The sequence below is a fragment of the Sorex fumeus genome, unplaced genomic scaffold (assembly GCF_029834395.1).
Source record: "Sorex fumeus unplaced genomic scaffold, SorFum_2.1 ptg000036l, whole genome shotgun sequence".
In the NCBI taxonomy this organism is placed as follows: Eukaryota; Metazoa; Chordata; class Mammalia; order Eulipotyphla; family Soricidae; genus Sorex; species Sorex fumeus.
This window is the reverse complement of record NW_026606093.1, coordinates 17,110,319-17,131,728: the sequence shown is the minus strand read 5'-3', so window position 1 is coordinate 17,131,728 and position 21,410 is coordinate 17,110,319. Positions and strand designations below refer to the sequence as shown.

General features: G+C 39.8%; 1 protein-coding gene across 1 annotated transcript in view; it reads right to left on the bottom strand.

Annotated features, from left to right (window-relative positions):
• The window catches only part of DNAH9 (dynein axonemal heavy chain 9), a 577,218-nt gene that overhangs the window by 158,561 nt on the left and 397,247 nt on the right, over positions 1–21,410 (bottom strand). The window contains exons 49-50 of the mRNA XM_056117744.1: positions 16,841–17,101; positions 2,564–2,989 (exon numbers count right to left, since the gene is read on the bottom strand). Coding sequence (XP_055973719.1) covers positions 2,564–2,989; positions 16,841–17,101 — 687 coding nt within the window. The remainder of the gene's footprint in view (positions 1–2,563; positions 2,990–16,840; positions 17,102–21,410) is intronic.

Here is a 21,410-nt window from a genome sequence, read left to right as displayed (position 1 = left end):
ACTTTGATTCTGTGTTTGTTCTGACTGTTCAGATGTGTTTCTTGTAGGCAGAAGAATATTGGGTTCTGTCTCTGAATCCATTTTGCCACTCTGTGTCTCTTGATTGGTGAATTTAGACCATTGATGTTGAGAGAGATTATTGTTATGGGGTTTTCTGTCATCTTTCTGTAAGGGTCTGTTGTGCTTGTAGGGGTTTGTCTTGTCTTACCTTAGCCCCTTTAGCCCATCTTTCAGGTTTGGTTTTGTGTCTATAAAGTTCCTTAGCTGTTCTTTATCTACAACACAGTGTAAAGTTCCTTCAAGTTTGAGTGAGAGTTTAGCCATATAAAGTATTCTTGGCGAAGTATTCATTTCAGTGAGTTTTTTCACTATATCCCACCATTGTTTTTGGACTTGGAGGGTTTCCTCTGATAGGTCTGCTGTGAATCTAAGGGTTGCTCCTTTGTATGTGATTTCTTTCTTTGACCTTGCTGCTTGCAGTATTGTGTCTCTATCGGCAGTATCGATCATTCTAACTATGATATGTCTTGGAGTGTTTTTGTTAGGGTCTCTGGTCGCTTGGAGTGTTTTTGTTAGGGTCTCTGGTTGCTGGTACCCTTCGGGCTCCTTGAATCAGGATGCATGCATTGTCCAGCTCTGGGAACTTTTCAGCAATGATTTCTTTAACTGTGGCTTTTTCATTGGGATAGCTTCCCTGCCGTTCTGGTACTCCAATGATTCTAATGTTGTTCCTCTTGAAATCATCCCCTAGGACTCTGATTTGCTCTAGAGCTGTTTTGAGGTCTCTTCCCATTTTTGTTGTTGCCTGTAGGCTACCTGCAACTCATCTTCCAGTTCGAGTCTTCATCTGTAGCCATTCTACTGTTGAGGGCATACAGTAAGTTTTTATTTCATCTACCAAATCCTTTATTCATGACACTTCTGTGCATAGCTTTCCTATTCCTGCTCTCATTTCTTTCCCTATTTTCTCGATTATGTGATTCATTGTTTCTTTCATGTCTTCCTTTAATTTACTGGATATCTGTCTCACCATTTCTTTGAGTTTAGTGAGCATCTTCATTACTTCATCTCTGAATTCTTTATCGGAAAGCTCACATTTGTGAGTAATGCCTATTGAGGCTTCTGGATTCTTTACATCGCCCTCTCATGGTCGGGATTTGCGCTGTTTCTTCAGGTTGTTGTGGTGGTGTGGAGACTGAGATGTGAGACCAGATTGCTGGGTCTGGGTAATATAACTGTGGCCATCGATCCCAAAATAGGCCATGCCCACTTCTTCAGAGGCCACGCCCCCTACAGGTACCATGTGAAAGGTGCTCTGGGAGGATGGGCAGTCCAGATTCCGAGAGGACACCTGGGGTGTGGGCATGAGGAAGGTGGCATCTTGGGTTCGATTGTTCACTGACCTGGGAGATGGAGAAAACCAAGTGCGGTGTTGGGGATGATCAGGAAGGTGCTCGGGGAGGATGGGCGGTCCAGGGTCCAAGAGGACGCCTGGGGCGTGGGTGTGGGGGAGGTGGCGTCCTGGGTTCGATTATTCACTAACCTGGGAGTGGGAGAAAACTGGGCGTGGTGTTGAGGACGAACAGGAAGGTGCTTGGGCTCTACTGAACTCTTAAAATAGCCCTTGTTTAAAAAGCTTCACTAAGATAATGCAGATTGCATGAAACATAAACAACAGGCTCAAATATTCATACGACTGAGAGCTGACAGTTGACTGGTGGTCCTGGATAGGAAGGATAAGGTAAAGCAGTTAAGCCCGACATAGCAAAAGGACAGAGAAGAAATTTGAAAATTTCGACCATTTGTTCTCAACTGCCAAGTTTGCAAAATGTTAATTATTTTATGGATAATAGGATAGCAGTTGGTTCTGTGAATAAAACTTATAATCTATCATACATATGTATTATTTTTTCTTAGAGAAAAGGAGAAACTTTTTAGAATATAGGGGTAGCACTGTAGCATTGTCCTCCGTTGTTCATTGATTTGCGCGGGCAGGCACCAGTAACATCTTCATTGTGAGACTTGTTGTTACTGTTTTTGACATATCAAAATACGCCATGGTGAGCTTACCAAGCTCTGCTGTGTGGGCAGGATACGCTCAGTATCTTGCTGGGCTCTCCAAGAGGGATGGAGGAATCAAACTCAGGTTGGCCGCGTGCAAGGCAAACACCCTAAAGGCTGTGCTATCGCTCCAGCCCGTATGATATCTATATGCTATAAAATCATGTGTAACAAAACGATATAGACACACCAACAACTAATGTAAATATTAATATACATTATATTGATTGAACTACATTAGAAATAATCCACATGACAAAGTAACATCTTGAGAAAACCTGTTTTCATCATCTTTGGAAATAAGCAGACTTAAAGTCTGATGAACATTGTCATATTTGGACTATACAGGATTTAAGAAATTGAAAAAGCTGTTTATATTGAGAAATCAAATGATTTTACTTAACTTTTTTTTTTTTTACTTAAAATCTAGCCTCCTGACTGCTGGGTAATGGAATAAAGGTGGTAAGTCGGGGTGAGGAGGTGGAATTCTGCGTTCACTTACAGCAATCTTGGTTTTAATCGTTGCTAGCTTCTCCTGGGCAGCAGTAAGCTCCGATGTGGCTTTGTGCAATGCTTGGCGCTTAGGTTCCACATCACAGAACACCTCGTAGAACCTCACAATGTTTATAACCCACGAGCAGAGGCCTGAGGCTGCATAAGATTTAGTGGCAACAAATTCTGGATTGAATTCAGGGTCCTGCAGATATGGCCTGATGGCTTTGAGGCAGTTCTCATGAATATTCTCTTTGTCAAAATTGATGAGCGAGTCTAGGAAACTATCCACTTTGGCCATGGTGACTTTGGCAGCCTTCCAGCTACGATCTTTGGGCACCTTGCCCCCGGGGGCCATGAGTACCATCACAGCAGCACTGACGTTGCTGACAGCTAGAGGTGGAGAACCAAATGATTTTAGCTCTGTCAGGTTGGTCTAAAAAAAAAGAAGAAGGTAATTAGAGGAAAATGGTAATTCTTTGTGCTTGGTCATTGACTTAGGTTCTAGAATGATCATCCTGAAAGGGCTGCTTTGAAGCCCCCTGAATTTTAAATATTATGATTCATCCAAAGAAAACCCAAATGATTCCCCAGTTGCTTCAAGCTTCTCTGAATTCTAATCAGCTATGGTCTTTTATCACTTCAACTCACTCTTTGCCCATTAGAAAGCCCTATTATTTTACGTTCATTTAAAAAATATAACTATACCAACATGCTTTGAAATATGCAGCATGCCATGAGTAGATGGTAAGGTTATTATAAATTCATTTCTATCTTGGATTGAAGAGACTAGCACTATAGACCAAGTAATATACTTTCTTTTATTTAAGCTACTTCATTTTATGAGCTTGTTAATTATGCTTGCCTGGTCTGAATGACGTTTTCTGCCATGAAGTAACTCAGACAGAAAGCTGGAAATTTTCATCTATATTTAGCATGGGGTGGTCCTTTTCTCCAAGTTTGACTTGTTCCAAAAGAGATTTGACTAAAACAGAGATTTGACTAAAACATTTTTCATGTCTATGGCTATTTGCATTTCTTCTTTGTGGAAGTTTCTGTTCATCTCCATCTTTTGATAGAGTTGGATGATAGGGTCGATAGGGTTTAATATTCTATGAGTACTTTATATACAAAGGTTGAGCTTGGAAAATTATTAAAATTTTTCATACCTCAGCATTTTCACCTGTAAATTGGGAGCAGGGAACTCAATAATTTATAAGTGAATTAGGTTATAAATGTGTATGAAGATGATCACAGGTTTGTTGTGATCATCAATAAAGAGTGTATGGACCCTGATGGTCAACACACATGTGAAAAAGTGCTCACTGACACTAATAATTAGAGAAGTGCAAATCAAAACAACAATGACAAACCATCTCACACCTGTGAGAATGGTACATATCAAAAAGTCTGGAAATAGCAAGTGTTGGTGGGATTGTGGTGAGAAAGAAACCCTCATTCACTATTGGTAGGAATGCCATCTAGCTCCTCCTCCAGTGAAAGCAATATGGAGATTTCTCCAAATAATAGGAATACAGCACCAATATAATCTAGTGATACTACTTCCTGGTTTCTATCCCTCAAATACAAAAACTAATGCAAAAGGTTATATGTACACCTATGTTCATTGCTGCTCATAGTACAATAGCCAAGATATGGAAATAATACAAATGCTCAAATTCAGATAAATAGATCAAGGTTATGGTATAATTTCATAATGAAACACTATGCAGGTCCAAGAAAGAGAAAAATTGTGCAATTTGCAGCAACATGCATAGTGGTAGAGTATGTTATGGTGAGTGAAGTTAGAATGAAAGGGTCAGAATGTTACCTCAGTCTTGACAGCTCTACCCTCGGCCTGACTGCTGTTCCCTCAACCCTGACTGCTGTTCCCTTGGCTGACTACATTCCCTGACTGCTGTTCTCTTGGCCTTGACTACAGTTCCCTCAGCCTACCTGCTGTTCCCTCGGCCTGACTGCTGTTCCATTGGCTGACTGTTTCATCTGCCTAACTGCTGTTCTGAGAGCTACGACGTTTGTTCCTTGAGTTGGACTGACCATTCTTGCCTCAGCCTGACTTGCTGTTCCCTCGGCCTGACTACTCTTCCCTTGGCCTGACTGCTCCTCCCTCAGTCTGACTGCTGTTCACTCAGCTGTGACTTCTGTTCCCTTAACCTTGACTGCTGTTCCTTCAGCCTTGACTGTTGTTCCCACTGCCCTGATTGCTGTTTCCCTGGTCTTGATGGCAATTCACTTTACCTGCCTGCTGTTCCCTTGGCCTCGCTGCTACGGTCTCAGCCTGACTGCTTTCCAATGGTCTCGACTCCTGTTCCCTCAGCCCTGATTGCTGTTCCTTTGGCTTTGACTTCTGTCCCCTTGGCCTTGACTGCTGTTCCCTCCACATGAATGCTGTTCCCTCAGCTGACTGCAGGTCCCTCAGCCTGACTGCTGTTCCCTCTACCTGACTGCTGTTCCCTCATCCCTGACTGCTATTCCCTGGCCTTGTAAATTGTTTCCTTTGCTTCACTGCTGTTCCCTCACTTGTATGCTCTTCCTTGGTCCTAACTGTGTTTCCTTTGGCCTGACCTCTGTTTGCTCTACCCTGACTACTGTTCCCTTGGTCTGACTGCTCTTCCTTTGACTGATTTCTGTTTCCTTGGCCTGACTGCTGTTCGCTCGGCCTGACTGCTCTTCTTCGGCCTAAATGCTCTTCCCTTGGCCTGATTGCTGTTCCCTCGGCCTCACTGCTCTTACTTTGGTGTTGACGGCTGTTTCATCAACCTTGACTGCCATTCCCTCGGGATGACTCCTGTTCTCTTGGCCCTGATGCTGTTCCCTCAATTGGACTGCTGTTCCCTTGGCCCTGATGCTGTTCCCTCAATTGGACTGCTGTTCTCTTGGACTGACTGCTGTTTCTTCGACCTCACTGCTGTTCCCACAGCCGTGGATGCTCTTTATGTTTCCATGGAAACTTCTCAGCGAGTTTTTAACTGGCCCTGCAACATCAATTTTTTTTCCTCTTTACTACTCTTCTTCCATTCTGGGCCAGTGCTGTTTTTTAGGTTTCTCTACATTTTTATTTTATCTACAGCCTCATTCGTTTTCTACAGAATTTTCCTTTAATTATTCTTCTTGTTGTCATTCCTTATCTGTCTCAGAATATAAACTTCCTAGAGACAGGGATCTTTAGTCACAAATGTATTACATATACTTCTAAGAGTTACTTGTGTATGGGATACATCTGCCCATGCAGAGGACAATCTTTTCTTCATGAATAAATATGCACAAGCAGCCATACAATTGACAAATGATGATACAGTGATAAACCAGAAAGGCACATGGGGGAAAAAAGAAATAAAAAGATTTTGTGTTTTTATTTAGATAAGTGCTTGTAAAAATTAAAAGCAAAATACAATACGACAAATAGAATAATGGATTCTGTTTTTTAAAAAATTTTCTTTGAATCACCCTGAGCTACAGTTACAAAGCTTTCATGTTTGAGTTTCGATCATACGATGCTCGAACACCCATGCCTCCACCAGTGTATATTTTCTGCCACCAATGTCCTCAGTATCCCCCGACCTGTTCCACCCCTTCCCTTTCCTCTATGGAAGACAATTTCCCTCTTACTCTCTATTAAGGCGTTATGGTTTGCAATATTTATTAGTGAGACATCATGAGGTACAGTTGTAGACTTACAAATTTTTGTGCTTGGGTTTCAATTATACAATGATCAAATACCCATTCCTCCACCAGTGCCCATTTCACACAACCACGGATCCCAGTATCCCTCTCACCTCCTATCCCCCCGCATCCCACCCTGCCTCTGTGACAGGGCATTCCCTTTTGTTTTCTCTCTCTTTTTGGGTGTTGTGGTTTGCAAAAGAGGCAATGAGTGCCAATCAAGTTTGGTCTATAGTCTACTTTCAGCATGTTTCTCCCATCCTGGGAGGATCCTCCCAACACCCTTTATTTGGTGTTCCCTTCTCTATCTGAGCTGCTTTTTCCCCTAGCGTGTGTGGCTGTCCTCAAAGCCATGGAGTAATCCTCCTGGTACTAATCTCGGCCATTCTTGGGTGTTAGTCTCCTATTTTGTTACTTTCTGTTCCCCAGATGAGTGCAATATTTCTATGTCTATCCCTTTCTTTCTGACTCATTTCACTTAACATGATACTTTCCATATAGTACCACTTGTAAGTAAATTTCATGACTTCGTCTTTTCTAACAGCTACATAGTACTCCATTGCGTAGATGTACCAAAGTTTCTTTCACCAGTCATCTGTTCTCGGGCACTCAGGTTTTTTCCAGATTGTGGCTATTGTAAAGAGTGCTGCTATGAACAAACAATTGCAGATGTCACTTCGACTATACATTTTTTAAAAAATTTTTATTAGTGATACATCATGTGTTAAGCTGTAGACTTACAAATTTTTGTGCTTGGGTTTCAATTATACAATGATAAAATACCCATCCCTCCACCAGTGCCCATTTCCCACCAACACAGATCCCAGTATCCCTCCCACCTCCCATCCCCCCCATCCCACCAGTCTCTGTGGCAGGGCATTCACTTTTATTCTCTCTTTCCTATTGGGTGTTGTGGTTTGCAAAAGAGGCAATGGGTGGCAATCAAGTTTGGTCTATAGTCTACTTTCAGCATGTTTCTCCCATCCTGGGAGGATCCTCCAAACACCCTTTATTTGGTGTTTCCTTCTCTATCTGAGCTCCCTGTTCCCCTAGCATATGTGGTTGGCCTCCAAGCCATTGAGTAAAATTCCTGGTACTAATCTCGGCCATTCTTGGGTGTTAGTCTCCTATTTTGTTACCTTATGTTGCCCAGATGAATGCAATCTTTCTGTGTCTATCCCTTTCTTTCTGACTCATTTCGTTTAGCATGATACTTTCCATGTAGTACCACTTGTATGTAAATTTCATGATTTCCTCTTTTCTAACAGCTACATAGTACTCCATTGTGTAAATGTATCAAAGTTTCTTTCACCAGTCATCTGTTCTCAGGCATTCAGGTTTTTTGCAGGTTCTGGCTATTGTAAAGAGTGCTGCAATGAACAAATAAGTGCAGATGTCACTTCGACTATACTTTTTTCCTCTCTGGGATATATTTCCAGGAGTGGTATTGCTAGGTCAAATGGGAGCTCAATTTCTAATTTTTTGAGAATCATCCATACTGTTTTCCAAAAGGGCTGAACAAGTCAGCATTCCTACCAGCAGTGAAGGAGTGTCCCTTTCTCGCCACATCCGCGCCAGCACTGGTTGCTTTTCTTCTTGTGAATATGGGCCAGTCTCTGTGGTGTGAAATGATATCTCATTTTGGTTTTGATCTGCATCTCCCTGATGATTAATGATGTGGAGCATTTTCTCATGTGCCTTTTAGCCATTTGGATTTCGTCTTTGAAAAATTTCTATTCATTTCATGACCCCATTTTTTGATGTGGTTGGATGTTTTCTTCTTGTGGAATTCAACAAGTACTTTATATATTCTTGATATCAACCCCATATTGGATGTGTATTTGACGAATTTCCTTTCCCATTCTGTAGACTGTGTTTGTATTTTGGTCACTGTTTCTTTGGAGGTGCAGAAGCTTCTTAGTTTAAGACAGTCCCATTTATCTATCTCTGTTTTCACTTGCTTGGCCAGTGGCATGACATCTTTGAATATACCATTAGCTTCAATGTCATGGAGGGTTTTGCCAACTTTTTCTTCAATGTACCTTATGCATTCCGGTCTGATGTTGAGGTCTTTAATCTACTTTGATCTTAATTTTTGTATATGGCGTTAGACGAGATCTGAGCCGACTTTTTTGCATGTAGCTCTCCAGTTTTCCCAGCACAATTTGTTAAAGAAACTTTCCTTGCTCCACTTCACTTTTCTTGCCCCCTTATCAAAGATTAGATAGTCGTATGCTTGGGGTGAGATGTCAGTATATTCAACCCTGTTCCATTGGTCTACAGCTCTGCCTTTGTTCCAGTACCATGCTGTTTTAATTATTACTGCTTTGTAGTAGAGTTTGAAGTTAGGGAATTTGATTCCTCCCATTTTCTTTTTCCCAAGAATTGCATTAGCTATTCGTGGGGGCTTATTGTTCCATATAAATTTTAGGAGTGTTTGCTCCATTTCTTTGAAGTATGTCATGGGTATCCTAATAGGGATCGCATTGAATTTGTACATGCTTTGGGAAGTATTGCCATTTTGACAATGTTAATTCTCCTGATCCATGAACAGGGGATATTTTTCCATTTCCTCATGTCCTCTTTTATTTCCTGAAGTAGTATTTTGTAGTTTTCTTTGTACAGGTCCTTTACTTCCTTAGTTAAGCTGATTTCTAGGTACTTGATTTTTCTGTTGCACAATTGTGAATGGGATTGTTTTCTTCATGTTATTTTCTTCTCTTTCACTATTTGCATATAGGAAAGCCATGAACTTTTGGGTATTGATTTTATAGCCTGCAACTTTACTATGCAAGCCAATTATTTCTAGGAGTTCCTTGGTAGAGGTTTTAGGGTTCTCTAAGTATAGTATCATATCATCTGCGAATAGTGAGAGCTTGATTTCTTTCTTTCCTACCTGGGTGCCCTTAATATCTTTTTCTTGCCTAATTGCTACAATACAGATTCTTAAGGTGTGATGATATCATTTTTCCCAGGGATGGAGGACTATGAAGACCACTTGATGATATAACAATTTATTTGCAATGGAAATGATGGAAAAAGGCAGCTTGATGTAGGTCTTCAGGGATTTTGTTCCATATAGTATCATATCATCTGCGAATAGTGAGAGCTTGATTTCTTTCTTTCCTACCTGGGTGCCCTTAATATCTTTTTCTTGCCTAATTGCTACAATACAGATTCTTAAGGTGTGATGATATCATTTTTCCCAGGGATGGAGGACTATGAAGACCACTTGATGATATAACAATTTATTTGCAATGGAAATGATGGAAAAAGGCAGCTTGATGTAGGTCTTCAGGGATTTTGTTCCATGAAAATGAATCTGTAAGTGAAGAGAGTTTAAACAGGAGAAGACTGATCATTATGTCAGGAGAATTGTGGAGATGAGAGAGGACAAGCCATCAGACAGACCATGAGGGGCTTCAAAGTCATGGAGAAGAGTTTTATTTCATTCCAATTTCAATGGCAAGACATTGGGAGGCTTTAGGGAACAAATTAAATGATGCTATTTCTACTCAGAGAACTTTTAAAAGTATGAATATTGTTGGCAGAGCAGAAGTGACTACTTTGTTCAGGCATAAGACTGAGGTATTTTGAACCAAAATTTTGTAGTTAAAGTAGTGAGACATGATAGGATCTGTCCAGATGTGGAGTTCTTTGGGCAACCTTCATTTTCATTGAGTATGTCATTGAGTGGGCTGGAGTGATAGCACAGCGGATAGGGTGTTTGGCTTGCACGCAGCCAACATGGCCGACCCGAGTTCGATTCCTCTGCCCCTCTTGGAGAGCCCGGCAAGCTACCGAGAGTATCTCACCCGCACGGCAAAGCCTGGCAAGCTACCTGTGATATATTTGATATGCCAAACACAGTAACAACAAAGTCTCTAATGGAGATGCTACTGGGCCTGCTCGAAAAAATTGATGAATAACGGGAGGACAGTGACAGTGATATCATTGAGTATATTTAAATTTTGTAGTTAAAGTAGTAAGACATGATAGGATCTGTGCTAATCTTAAAGAGAAAGTTTTATCATTGAGATTATCCTTCTTGGAGAGCCTGGCAAGCAACCAAGAGTATCCTGTTGACACGGCAGAGCCTGGCAAGCTACCTGTGGCGTATTCGATATGACAAAACAATAAAAACAATGGGCCTCATTCCATTGACCCTGAAAGAGCTCCCAGTACGGTAGTGTTAAGAAGGAGGAGCAAGGAGAGACTGATAAAATTTCATGGTCGAGCTAGGCTGCCAAAACGAAGAGAGACTAAAATGACTATCTTTATTTTCAACTCACGAATGTCAGTATTGAAAGTATCCATTGAGGACTTGATGGTGCAAGCACAGAAGATCAAGTACGACATTATTGGTCTGACTGAGGTGAGAAGACATTGATCACAGCCGCCATTTTTTACACTGGAGAAGAACTGTTCCTTGGAACATGCGACAATAGAGGCATTGGTGGTGTTGTTGTCGTTGTCAACATGGTGGCCCTGAACATTGACTTATTCAAATGCCTAACAACCCAAATCAGATGATTACGCTTGAATAGATGTGGCTCACTGCCAGCACTTTCTATCTTCATCGTTTACACACCAACATGCAACTACGATGAAAAAGAAATTGAGAAGTTCTACATGGAGCTGGGAGAAGTTCTATAAAGAAGACCACACCTTCTACAAGATCATTGTCGGTGATTTTAATGCCAAGATAGGACCAAAAAGGTTGCCCAAAGAACTCCACATCGGGACCCATGGCCTAGAATGGAATGAACAGGATTAAATACTGTCTGAGTTCATCATGTCGACCAAGACCATCCATGGTAATGCACAGTTCCAGAAGGCCGAATCTAAATATTGGACATGGAAGTCTTCCGGTGGACAGTTCCACAACAAAATTGACCACATCATATTCAATTGACGGTTTTGCCTGATGTTGCTGTTGTTTTAAAATTCCAAACGGGATCAGATCACCGTCTCCTTCATGCAAAATTCTACTTCATGGAGTGTGGAGAAAGGGTTGCAAGGTTTAAGAAGAGAACTCCCAGAACAATCACCAATTGGGAGCTCTTTGGCACTATTGCAGCAATGTGGGAAGATGCCATTGTTGACAATATCAACGAGGAATATGATCAACTGGTTTAGCACCTCCATGACTGTGCAAGGAATGCCAAGAGTGGGAAAGCCACAAACAGACACCTGCCTTCAGAAACTCTAGAGCTCATTCACCAATGTAGTTTGACGCAAACCTCAGGCAATCACAAGCTAATGTTTGAGCTCGCAAAGTTGTACAGAGAAGCGATAAAGGAAGATCTCAAAGAGAGAAGAGCAGCAGTGTTGGCTGATGTGGCAGAAGCCAGGAAAAGTATTTGCAACGCTCTCCTGTCCTTCGTCAACTACAAGACCAAGATGACTGCCCTACGACGTCCTGATGGATCTATCACATATTCTAGAAGGGCAATGGAGAAGATTATCCATGACTTCTACTCTCATCTCTTGATAGTTACATCTACCTGCCCACATACCAAATTCTGCAGGATGTATATGTCATTCCCAATATTTTACCTTCTGAAATCTGACATGCCATTTTGTCGGTAAAGAAGTGAACAGCACCCGGTCCAGAGAAGGTCAGACCTGAATACCTGAAGAATCTGCTGCCAGTACTCATCAATACAAAGGTTCTGCTCTTCACATGCTACCTGTCTGAATGAAAGGTTCTGTCCCAATGGAAAACCAGCAGGACCATTCTGTTGTATGAGAAGGGAGACATCCACGACATCGGCAACTATCATCTGATCTGCCTGTTGTCCATTATCTACAAGTTGTTCACGCGAGTCATCCTGAATAGAATAGGCAGAACACTAGAGGAAGGACAACCATGTGAACAGTCTGGGTTTTGAAAAGGATTCAGCACTATCAACCATATACACATGGTGACCAAGCTCATTGAGGTTTCGCGAGAGTTCAAGATGACGTGCTGTCTAATGTTCATTGATTTAAAGAAGGCCTTTGATTCTGTTGAGACTGACGTGGTCATCGAAGGCCTAGGCCAAACAGGGTGTTCAAACTCAATACATCAGGATCCTCCGCAAGCTGTATTAAGGATTCACCACCAGCATCTCACCATTCTACAAGGAAGTGATCATAACATAAAGATAGGGTACAGCAGGGTGATACCATTTCACCAAAACTCTTCAGTGCCACCCTCAAGAATGTCATGCAGCGACTGGAATGGGAAGAAATGGGAGTGAAGATGGACAGTCAGCAACTACACCACCTCTGCTTTGCTGATGACATCGTTCTAATAACACCAAACATTAGTCAAGTGGAATGAATTCTGGCCCACTTCGACTGTGAATGTGGAAAAGTCGTACTGCAGCTGAATCTCACTAAGACAATGTTCATGAAAATGAACTAGTCCCTGACGTTCCATTTGCTCTCAATGAAATGAACATCTCTGAATGCAGCAGCTATGTATACCTGGGTTGAGAACTCAACATGAGGAATGACTTGGCACCAGAACTGTGCAGGAGGAAGAGAGTGCTTCACTGACTACTTGCACCATTGTTTCTTGAGCTCAGTAAGCATCCTCACCATGGTGTCTCTAAAGTTGATAAATCTGAGAGTTTATAAATCTGGTGGTACTGATAGAGTCTTTGAACATATTGTCTTCCCAATTTTGAACACTGTGCTCTAAGTGTCTAAGAGAGCTCTAAGTATGGGAGCTCTCTGAGGAATTAGTACATGTGTTACTAATTTCCTTCTTTGCAATCCTCTCCCAGGGACTTCTGGTCATTTCTCACTTGTGATTTCCAGGCCTAGTGTGAATTTCAGAGCTACTGAAATCCACAGGTTCTTTTTTCATTACAGGACCATGATTTTGATAGTTGATATAATATTTCAATACCACCACTAGTATCAATTTCCCTACACTAGTGTTCCCATACTCCCTCCCTCCTCCCCCCAAGCACTTCCCACCTTGACAAGCACATTATAAAGTTTGGTGGTTGGAGTTTCAATCACATGTTTTCAGTGTTTTTGAGTATGTGCTTTGGATGTGTAAGTCTCCACTCTCCCATATCATCAGTATAACCTAAGCCTGGGCCCCTGCTCCCCATCACTCATTCAGGGTCACATTCAACACCATCTTGACCCTTCCTCTGTTCTAGATGATTCTATAATTTCATATCACCACTACTGCTTTGTGAGTTGGATAGGTAGATAGCACTGTAGCACTGTCCTCCCATTGTTCGATTTGCTCAAGCGGGTGCCAGTAACGTCTCTATTGTGAGACTTGTTACTGTTTTTGGCATATCGAATATGCCATGGGGAGCTTGCCAGACTCTGCCATGTGGATGGGATACTCTCAGTAGCTTGCCAGTCTCTCCAAGAGGGATGAAGGAATCGAACCCGGGTCAGCTGTATGCAAGGCTAACACCCTACCTGCTGCGCTATCACTCCAGCCCAGGGATAGGGAGAAAGAACTAAAAAATAGTCAAGCCAAAGGGACAGAAATTAGATATGCAAAGTAACTTCCACCTGTAGAGTATGAACATATATTGATTTTTCTACAATCTTTTTTCTCCTACCCTACCCCCCATACAGATACATAATTTATGTTAAATAAATATTCAGTAGGTACATGGCCAGTATAAATTTTATTCACCTTGGGTTATGTTTCCTCCATTATCACATTATTTTTTTCTGAAATTAACAAATACTTTAATTTTTTCCACTGGCCTTGTAATATTTGGGCAAGCACATGAAAGATGAGTAGGAAACCATGAGTATAACTTAAGATAAATTTTCCATATAGAGGCAGTCTGCTGGTTTAAAAACTTAGGGCTGTATTGGGAATGTCTGGGAAACAGCCAGAAGAGCAACAGGAAGTGGTAGTACACTAACAAGAGGAAATGTATTCCATGTCATGCACAGGAAGAGTCCACAGAAGAGGTGAAGAGGGAAGATAATAAGGGCTGTATAGGTCTTGGTGATAATCCTGGATATTATTTTACATCCTATGGGAAGAAAATAAAAAAGATTACAAATGCAGGAATGACATGCTCAAATTGCTATTTTTAAAGGATTATTCAAACACCTGAGGTACGGGAAAAGGTAGAAACAAAGAGACAAATTGAGAATCAATTGTGATAGTTTAAGCCAGAGGTAATGGTGCTTTGTGTCAGAGGTAAAAGTGGAGATGACATTAAGCATTTTAGGTGCCAAATATGTATTTTAAATTATTTAAAAATTTTATCGAATCATGATGAAATACAAAGTTGTTCATGATTGAGTTTCAGTCAATGTTCCAACAACCATCCCTTCACCAGTATACATTTCCTGCCATCAATGTCCCTAGTTTCCATTCTGCTTCATGTCCATGCATATATAAGCAAATTTCATGACTTAATTTTTCTAACACCTGCATAGTCTTCTATTGTGTAGAAGTATACCATGTTTCTTTATCAACTCATCTGTTTTCAAACACTTGGGTTGCTTCCAGATTCTGACTTGTGAATAATACTGCAATGAACGGAGACTTGCAGGTGACCATCTGCATTGTGTTTTCATGCCCCTGGGGTATATTCCCAGGAGTGGTATTTCTGGGTCATATGGAATCTCAGTTTTTAATTTTTTGAGGAATGTCCATATTATTTTCCAGAAAGGCTAGACCAGTCAGCATTCCCACTAGCAGTGAATGAGAGTCCCTTTTTCTCTGCATCTGCATCCACATCAGCTCTGCTTGTTCTTCTTGATGAGTACCAGTCTGTGGTGAAAAGTTTATATCACATTGTTTTAATTTGCATCTTGGTGATAATTATGTAGAGAACTTTTTCATGTGCCTTTTGACTATCTGAATTTCCTCTTTTAGGAAGTTTTTGTTCATCTCTTCTTGACCCGTTTTGATGGGGTTGAATGCTTCCTTTCTTGTAAAGTTCAACCAGTGCCTTATATATCTTGGATATTAATCCCTTATCAGATGAGTGCTGGGTAAATAATTTTTCCCATCAGTGGACTATCTTTGTAGTTTGGTTATCATTTCCTTTGATGTGCAGAAGCTTGTTGACTTTATTTAGTTTACAGTTTTGTGGAAACAGGAACATAACTGTCATTATAATGAGATTAATTACAAGAATTTTTTAAATGAGTGACTGTCATCTGTCAGGTACTTTTCATACATTGCTGCTTACCTTTTATAACAATATAAAGGTATTATGTGTCAATTACATCTGTTTTTTAAGATGAGGGAATGAAAACTTGAAAATACAAAATTGTTTACAAACAATGCACAGTAAATAGTAGCACTGTAGCACTGTCCTCCCGCTGTTCATCGATTTGCTCTAGGGGGCACCAGTAACGTCTCTACTGTGAGACTTGTTGTTACTGTTTTTTGACATATCGAATACGCCACGGGGAACTTGCCAGGCTCTGCCGTGTGGTCAAGATACTACTCTTGGTAGCTTACCAGGCTCTCCAAGAGGGACAGAGGAATCGAACCCGGGTTGGCTGCATGCAAGGCAAATGCCCTAGCCGCTGTGCTGTTGCTCCAGCCCACAATAAATAATATAAAGAATATTTAGGGGTCTGTGAGAAGACCTGATGAAAGATATTAGTTTTACTGGAAGAAAAGATCGGTGACTTCTGTGTGAGGAGGCATTAATAAAGTTGGTTAATACTTTGTGCTCTGTAAATCCAAAAAAAGAAAATTATAAAAAATATTAACTTGATTTTGAAATATAGATGGGATTTTCCTAGATGAAAGATGAGGTAATTCTTGCCTTTGAATTGAAAAAATTCTCAGTGATGATGAGGAAAGTGAGATTTAAGTCTAAACTTCTAGAGGCTGAAATGGATGACATTTGAAAAACCTGGGAGAAGTTTAAACTACCTATATAAAAGGTTTACATTGAGAAGTGGCAAAATTTAAACCCAAGTAGGTACATATCATGAGTCAGTTATTTAAACCATTCAAATTTTATAATATATTAAGTAAAGTAAAAGTGCAGTTAAAAGCCAAGTAAAAGACTGTCAAAGAGACCACACACGCGCACGCGCGCACACACACACACACACACACACACACACACACCAAATCAGTTGTTATTCCATTATTGTTTATATACATGTGTTAAACTTAGTTAAAACAAGTTGTGACACACACTATTGTAACTTAAATGAATGCTTCTTTAGTCTCATATCTCAAACATTTCCTAGTAATAAATAGGCAAATTACCATGAACACACAGCTGGACATACAACTGGCTTTGATTTTGAGGATGTCTGTTCTCGTGTATTTGGATTCTATGTCAACTTTTCTCTCTGGCTTACTCTTCTGTGAGAAAGTTAGCCTCTCTTGTTCTGATTGGTCATAAGTTTCAATTCTCTGGGAGTTTACCCATAATTTGTAGAGTCTAACATATAGTCAACCTACATAAGTGCATGCTTCAGGAATAAACGAGTAACAGCTAGAGCCTGCCCTAAGTTGTCCTAGCTTTCCCTTGCACTTCTTTGCAATATCAGGGTACCAATTTGATTTTGGATCAGAGGAGAAAGCTGTCCCTATCTGTTATGGAAAGGAAGAAGTGGGCATGTCAGACAATGCTCCTACCTTGTTGAGTGTATTGAGAGCTGCCTGGGCTGCAGTAAGTGCTGGCTCTGCTTTGGCCAAGTCTTCTTCACAGTCCTTCTGCTTTTGCTTTACCTCTAGCATGATAAGCGCTACCTTCTGCTCCTCCTCATCTGCGATGGCTTTCTCTCTGCTCACTTTGTCAGTCTCCACACCTACCACACGAATCAGTTTGTCTGCATCTTCATTCTTTTGCTTTAGCTCCACCTCCTGGTTGGCCAGCTTGGCTTTCAGATCATCCACCTGTAATAAAGAAGCACAAGGATTATTGGAAGAAAAGAACTGGGAGAAGAGGGTCTTTGGGTAAGACCCTGGAGATATGACCTTGCAAGAAAACAGGATGTCAACTCTTGAGGCAAAGATATAAAGGTAAATTCTCTGACCTGGGAAAGAACAGGAATGGAGATCTCCTTCCCCTTCCTTCTATAATGTTCCATTAGATTCTAAGCAATGTATTTCTTCCCTTTACCTTGTTATCTAAATGAGATAGGCAACTTGTAACTAGCATTGTTACCCACGTCTGATGAAACCTTGTTTATAAAACAATATTTTGCATATATTAAACCTTTAGTTATGGTTTACCTGAAATTTGTCAATATGGAGTATACAAGGAGTAGCAAGTTATATCACGTAAATAAGTGTTGTGCATCATAAGAAACTAAATATTATTAAAAGACAATAGCTATATCACAAATAAATAGGGAATGCTGATCCACAATTTGTAGCAACCTGATCGGGAAACTAACATATTATTCATAATTACATGCCCAGATGTTAATTCTACTTTAATTAAGACTTGTAGGAAATTCTTCTAGTGTCAGGCAACTACCCAAACAATAGCCTCTGAAACAATTTTCTTTATGTGAATAAAACTATTAGTATTTGATTTTTTATTAATTACTTCCTTAATTTTTATCCTAACATCCAATTTAGCATCAGCCTACAAAGTCCAACATGACTTTAATCAGTCACTTTGGAATCTGGTTGAGTGGACAGCTGCTCCAGGACAAGAATCTGTGACTAAGATATATTTGAGGATTTTTCTTCCTTAAACTATAATTTTTTCCACTATATTGCCTAGATTTGAGACTCTGCCAAATGCAAGAATTAAGGCTGATTCTCTTGCTATTGCAAGCACTGAATAGTTTTTGATTATTTTTATTTATTTTCACAATATTTACAAGACACAGATGACCAGGTAGAAAAATAGGACAGAAACATTTCCAAAGGTCAATACCAGCTGGATTCCCCTACAGTCTCCAAAGTCATCTGCATAGAATAAAACGATTTCCTGTTTACCTTTAGATCAATGGAGTATAGACGTTCTGAGTGGGGTTTCTGGACCAGCGTCATCTGGGTATTTTTCAGAAATGAAAAGTAAAGTCTCACATTCTACTATTGATTGGAATTATGGAGGTGGGTCTGGAAATCTGTTTAAGAATTCCTCTCGGTTATTATGATGTCCTGAATGTTTAAGAATCACTAGCTTAGTGCTGTGACCTTTACACATGCAGAGAAGATTCAAATCTATTAATTTTTGGTAAGTAAAAAAAGTTTGTATTTGCATTATGGTCTATTCACTACATTACAGAATGACCTTTGGTCTCTCATTTTTTTCTGTCTATTTCACACAATAACCAAAGATTACTTCAGTGCTCTTGGAACATGTCAAACAGATTCAAATGTTTTATAATACAAAATGCATTAGGGGAAAATAAAATGGAGGCGTAGGCACTGCTGATAATTCCCTTTTCATGGCTGATCAAAAGAAAAAAAAAGGAAGGAGAAAAAAAACACTTTAATTTTGTGTATTCATAGAAACTAAAGACTTTGCATTAACCCCAGAATGAAGCTTGCTCTCTAGAATATCCCTGTGTTGGAAGGTTAATCCATTTCCATTTCCTGATGTTCAGCTGCAGGAGTTATTTCTACAAGGACAAAGATGCAATTGTAAATCAAAATGATTGAAACACATAATCACTCCAGTCAGCAAACACATCAGTAACTTTTTGTTCCTTTTAAAATCTTGGACGATTTGAGAAAATTGAAGTGGTTTATTTGGGGGCCTGTTATTATTGTTAGATTTGGTGATTGCAGATATGGTTTATGACCTCATGCACAAGGTAAATAACCCCCAGCTTTGTAAATGAAATCTTGATAGCTCTTAAAACTATGACACAGAATAATACAAGGGTCTTGTCAGTCAGAATTAGGCTATCCCCACAAAAATATAAGGAAGGCATAACTCAGACTCCTCTGCGAGAGAACAAGGAATTGAGACAGCGACAATTTTTTCTTCTTTCTCTTATTAAAAGCACTTTATCTACACTTTGAATCTCTTACTTGAATATTCCTACCTATGCGCACAAAGTTTAATAGGGGAAGTACCACAAAGATTTAGATGCTTTCTCTCATTTTGAGGGCATTGTGAATATTGATCATGTATAAGTGGAAGAACACCAGTTAAGCAGGGTGACAATAGGTGGTGGTAAGAGACTTTTAAAGGGCTAGGCACATAAAGCTAATGTGAGAGACCAGCCTTCTTGCCAGAGCTTCACAAGAGCAAGAGGATAATTGATAACAATAAATATTACACTGGGGGTTGAAGGCCTAAAGATATCTTTCTTATTAACTTGGAGTCTATATAGTCATTGAACTTTTTCTGATATGAACATGTATTTCAACCTCATGCTAAGTTTTTCTCTTGGATATATCTCCAAGAGAAAATATATAATATAATATAATATAATATAATATAATATAATATATATAATATAAATATATAATAGTATATATTTGTTATATTTCCCTGTCCACTAAAATATTCCTATTTTGGCAATATATTTGACTCTCATTTCAAAATTGTCGTTTTCCAAGTTTTTGTCTTTTGGATGGGGCTGATTCCTATGGTCCTCATTTTATTTTGTATTTGCCAGTGAGATTATCCATCATAAAAATTGATTAAGCTATAGGCAAACCAAAAAGGTCAATCAATGCCACCGATACAGGAACTTGGCCAAAAAAATTGGAAAAAAAGCACTATAAAAATTAAATATGGGATTTGAAACATACAAAATTCAAAATTGAGACTGTCAGAAGCATGAGGGATTTCTACCTGAATAGAGGTATCTTGTAGGTATCTTGCTCTAGTCTTGTTCAACTTTAGTTCTTTTTTCAGTTATACGAATCAATTGGGCTGGAGTGATAGCACAGCGGTAGGGCGTTTGCCTTGCACGCGGCAACCCGACCTACCCGGGTTCAATTCCTCCACCCCTCTTGGAGAATCTGTCAAGCTACTGAGAGTATCTCGCCCGCACGGCAAAGCCTGGCATGCTACCTGTGGTGTATTCGATATGCCAAACACAGTAACAAGAAGTCTCGCAATGGAGATGTTACTGGGCCCGCTCGAGCAAATCGATGAACAATGGGAGGACAGTGATTAAACAATTAACTTATATATATTTTTGCTGTTTTCCCTAAAATAACTTTAGTGGATTCTGGAAGTTTTCCATGACAAGATTCTTGATAAATACTTCAAATAGTGGCTGAAGTGATAGCACAGCGGGTAGGGCATTTCCTTTGCACACAACCAATTCGGGTTTGATTCCCAGCATCCCATATGGTCCCCCAAGCACTGCCAGGAGTAATTCCTGGGTGCAGAGCCAGGAGTAACCCCTGTGCATGGCTGGGTGTGACCCAGAAAGAAAATAAAATTAAATAATAGGTTATTTTATCTTTCTTTCTGTTTTCCTCACTTCCTCCCTTCCATCCTATATTTGCATCCTTTAGCTTTGCTTTTAATACATCTTTTTAAAAGGATTTGAGTTACTTTTATTTTTGTTTGCAACCAGGAGTCCTGACAAACACATTTTCACAAATTATTAAACTCTCAACATTAGCTAAAATTTAGTAAAGTGAAACTCTTTGAAACCAAAGATAAATTAAGTATTAATATTTCTGGGTTGTAGAATAAATTGCTTGTAAATTCTATAGGCAGACAATTGGCAATGATCCACAAATCTCTTATAAACATTTCTTCAACAGCTTTTTCTTTGCTTATAAGTTGAACTGTATCACAGAGGTAAGGATAACAGCATGTTTTTGAGGATGCCACTGAAGATGAAATGAAATGCAAATCAGAGTTGGGACTTGTACTGTGTCAAGAGAGAAGATTTAACCAACTGTGAGGATTTGAAAATTGGGGCAAAGATAGAAAATTCCAGAAGAATCCTAGCCACTGGGAATTGAGGACTACATTATGAAGTCTCATCGGCTGCATTCTAAAAATCAACATCATCATGGAGATGAGAGGGAGAAAATGAACTTTTGGGAGGAAACATTCCTAAGGTAGAGTCATGATGCTGAATGAACTGTTGTTTACAACGACCAACCAGAACTTCTCCTTTTAAATGAAAAAGGATAAAGAACTAAGTTGAATTTAGCTTATAAAGTAGATATCTGAGTAGCTAAGTCTAAGCATAAAATTTTGCTTCAAGTTTGCAAACTTTGGATGGTCATTGAATTAAACTGTCATAACTGAAAGTAGAGAACA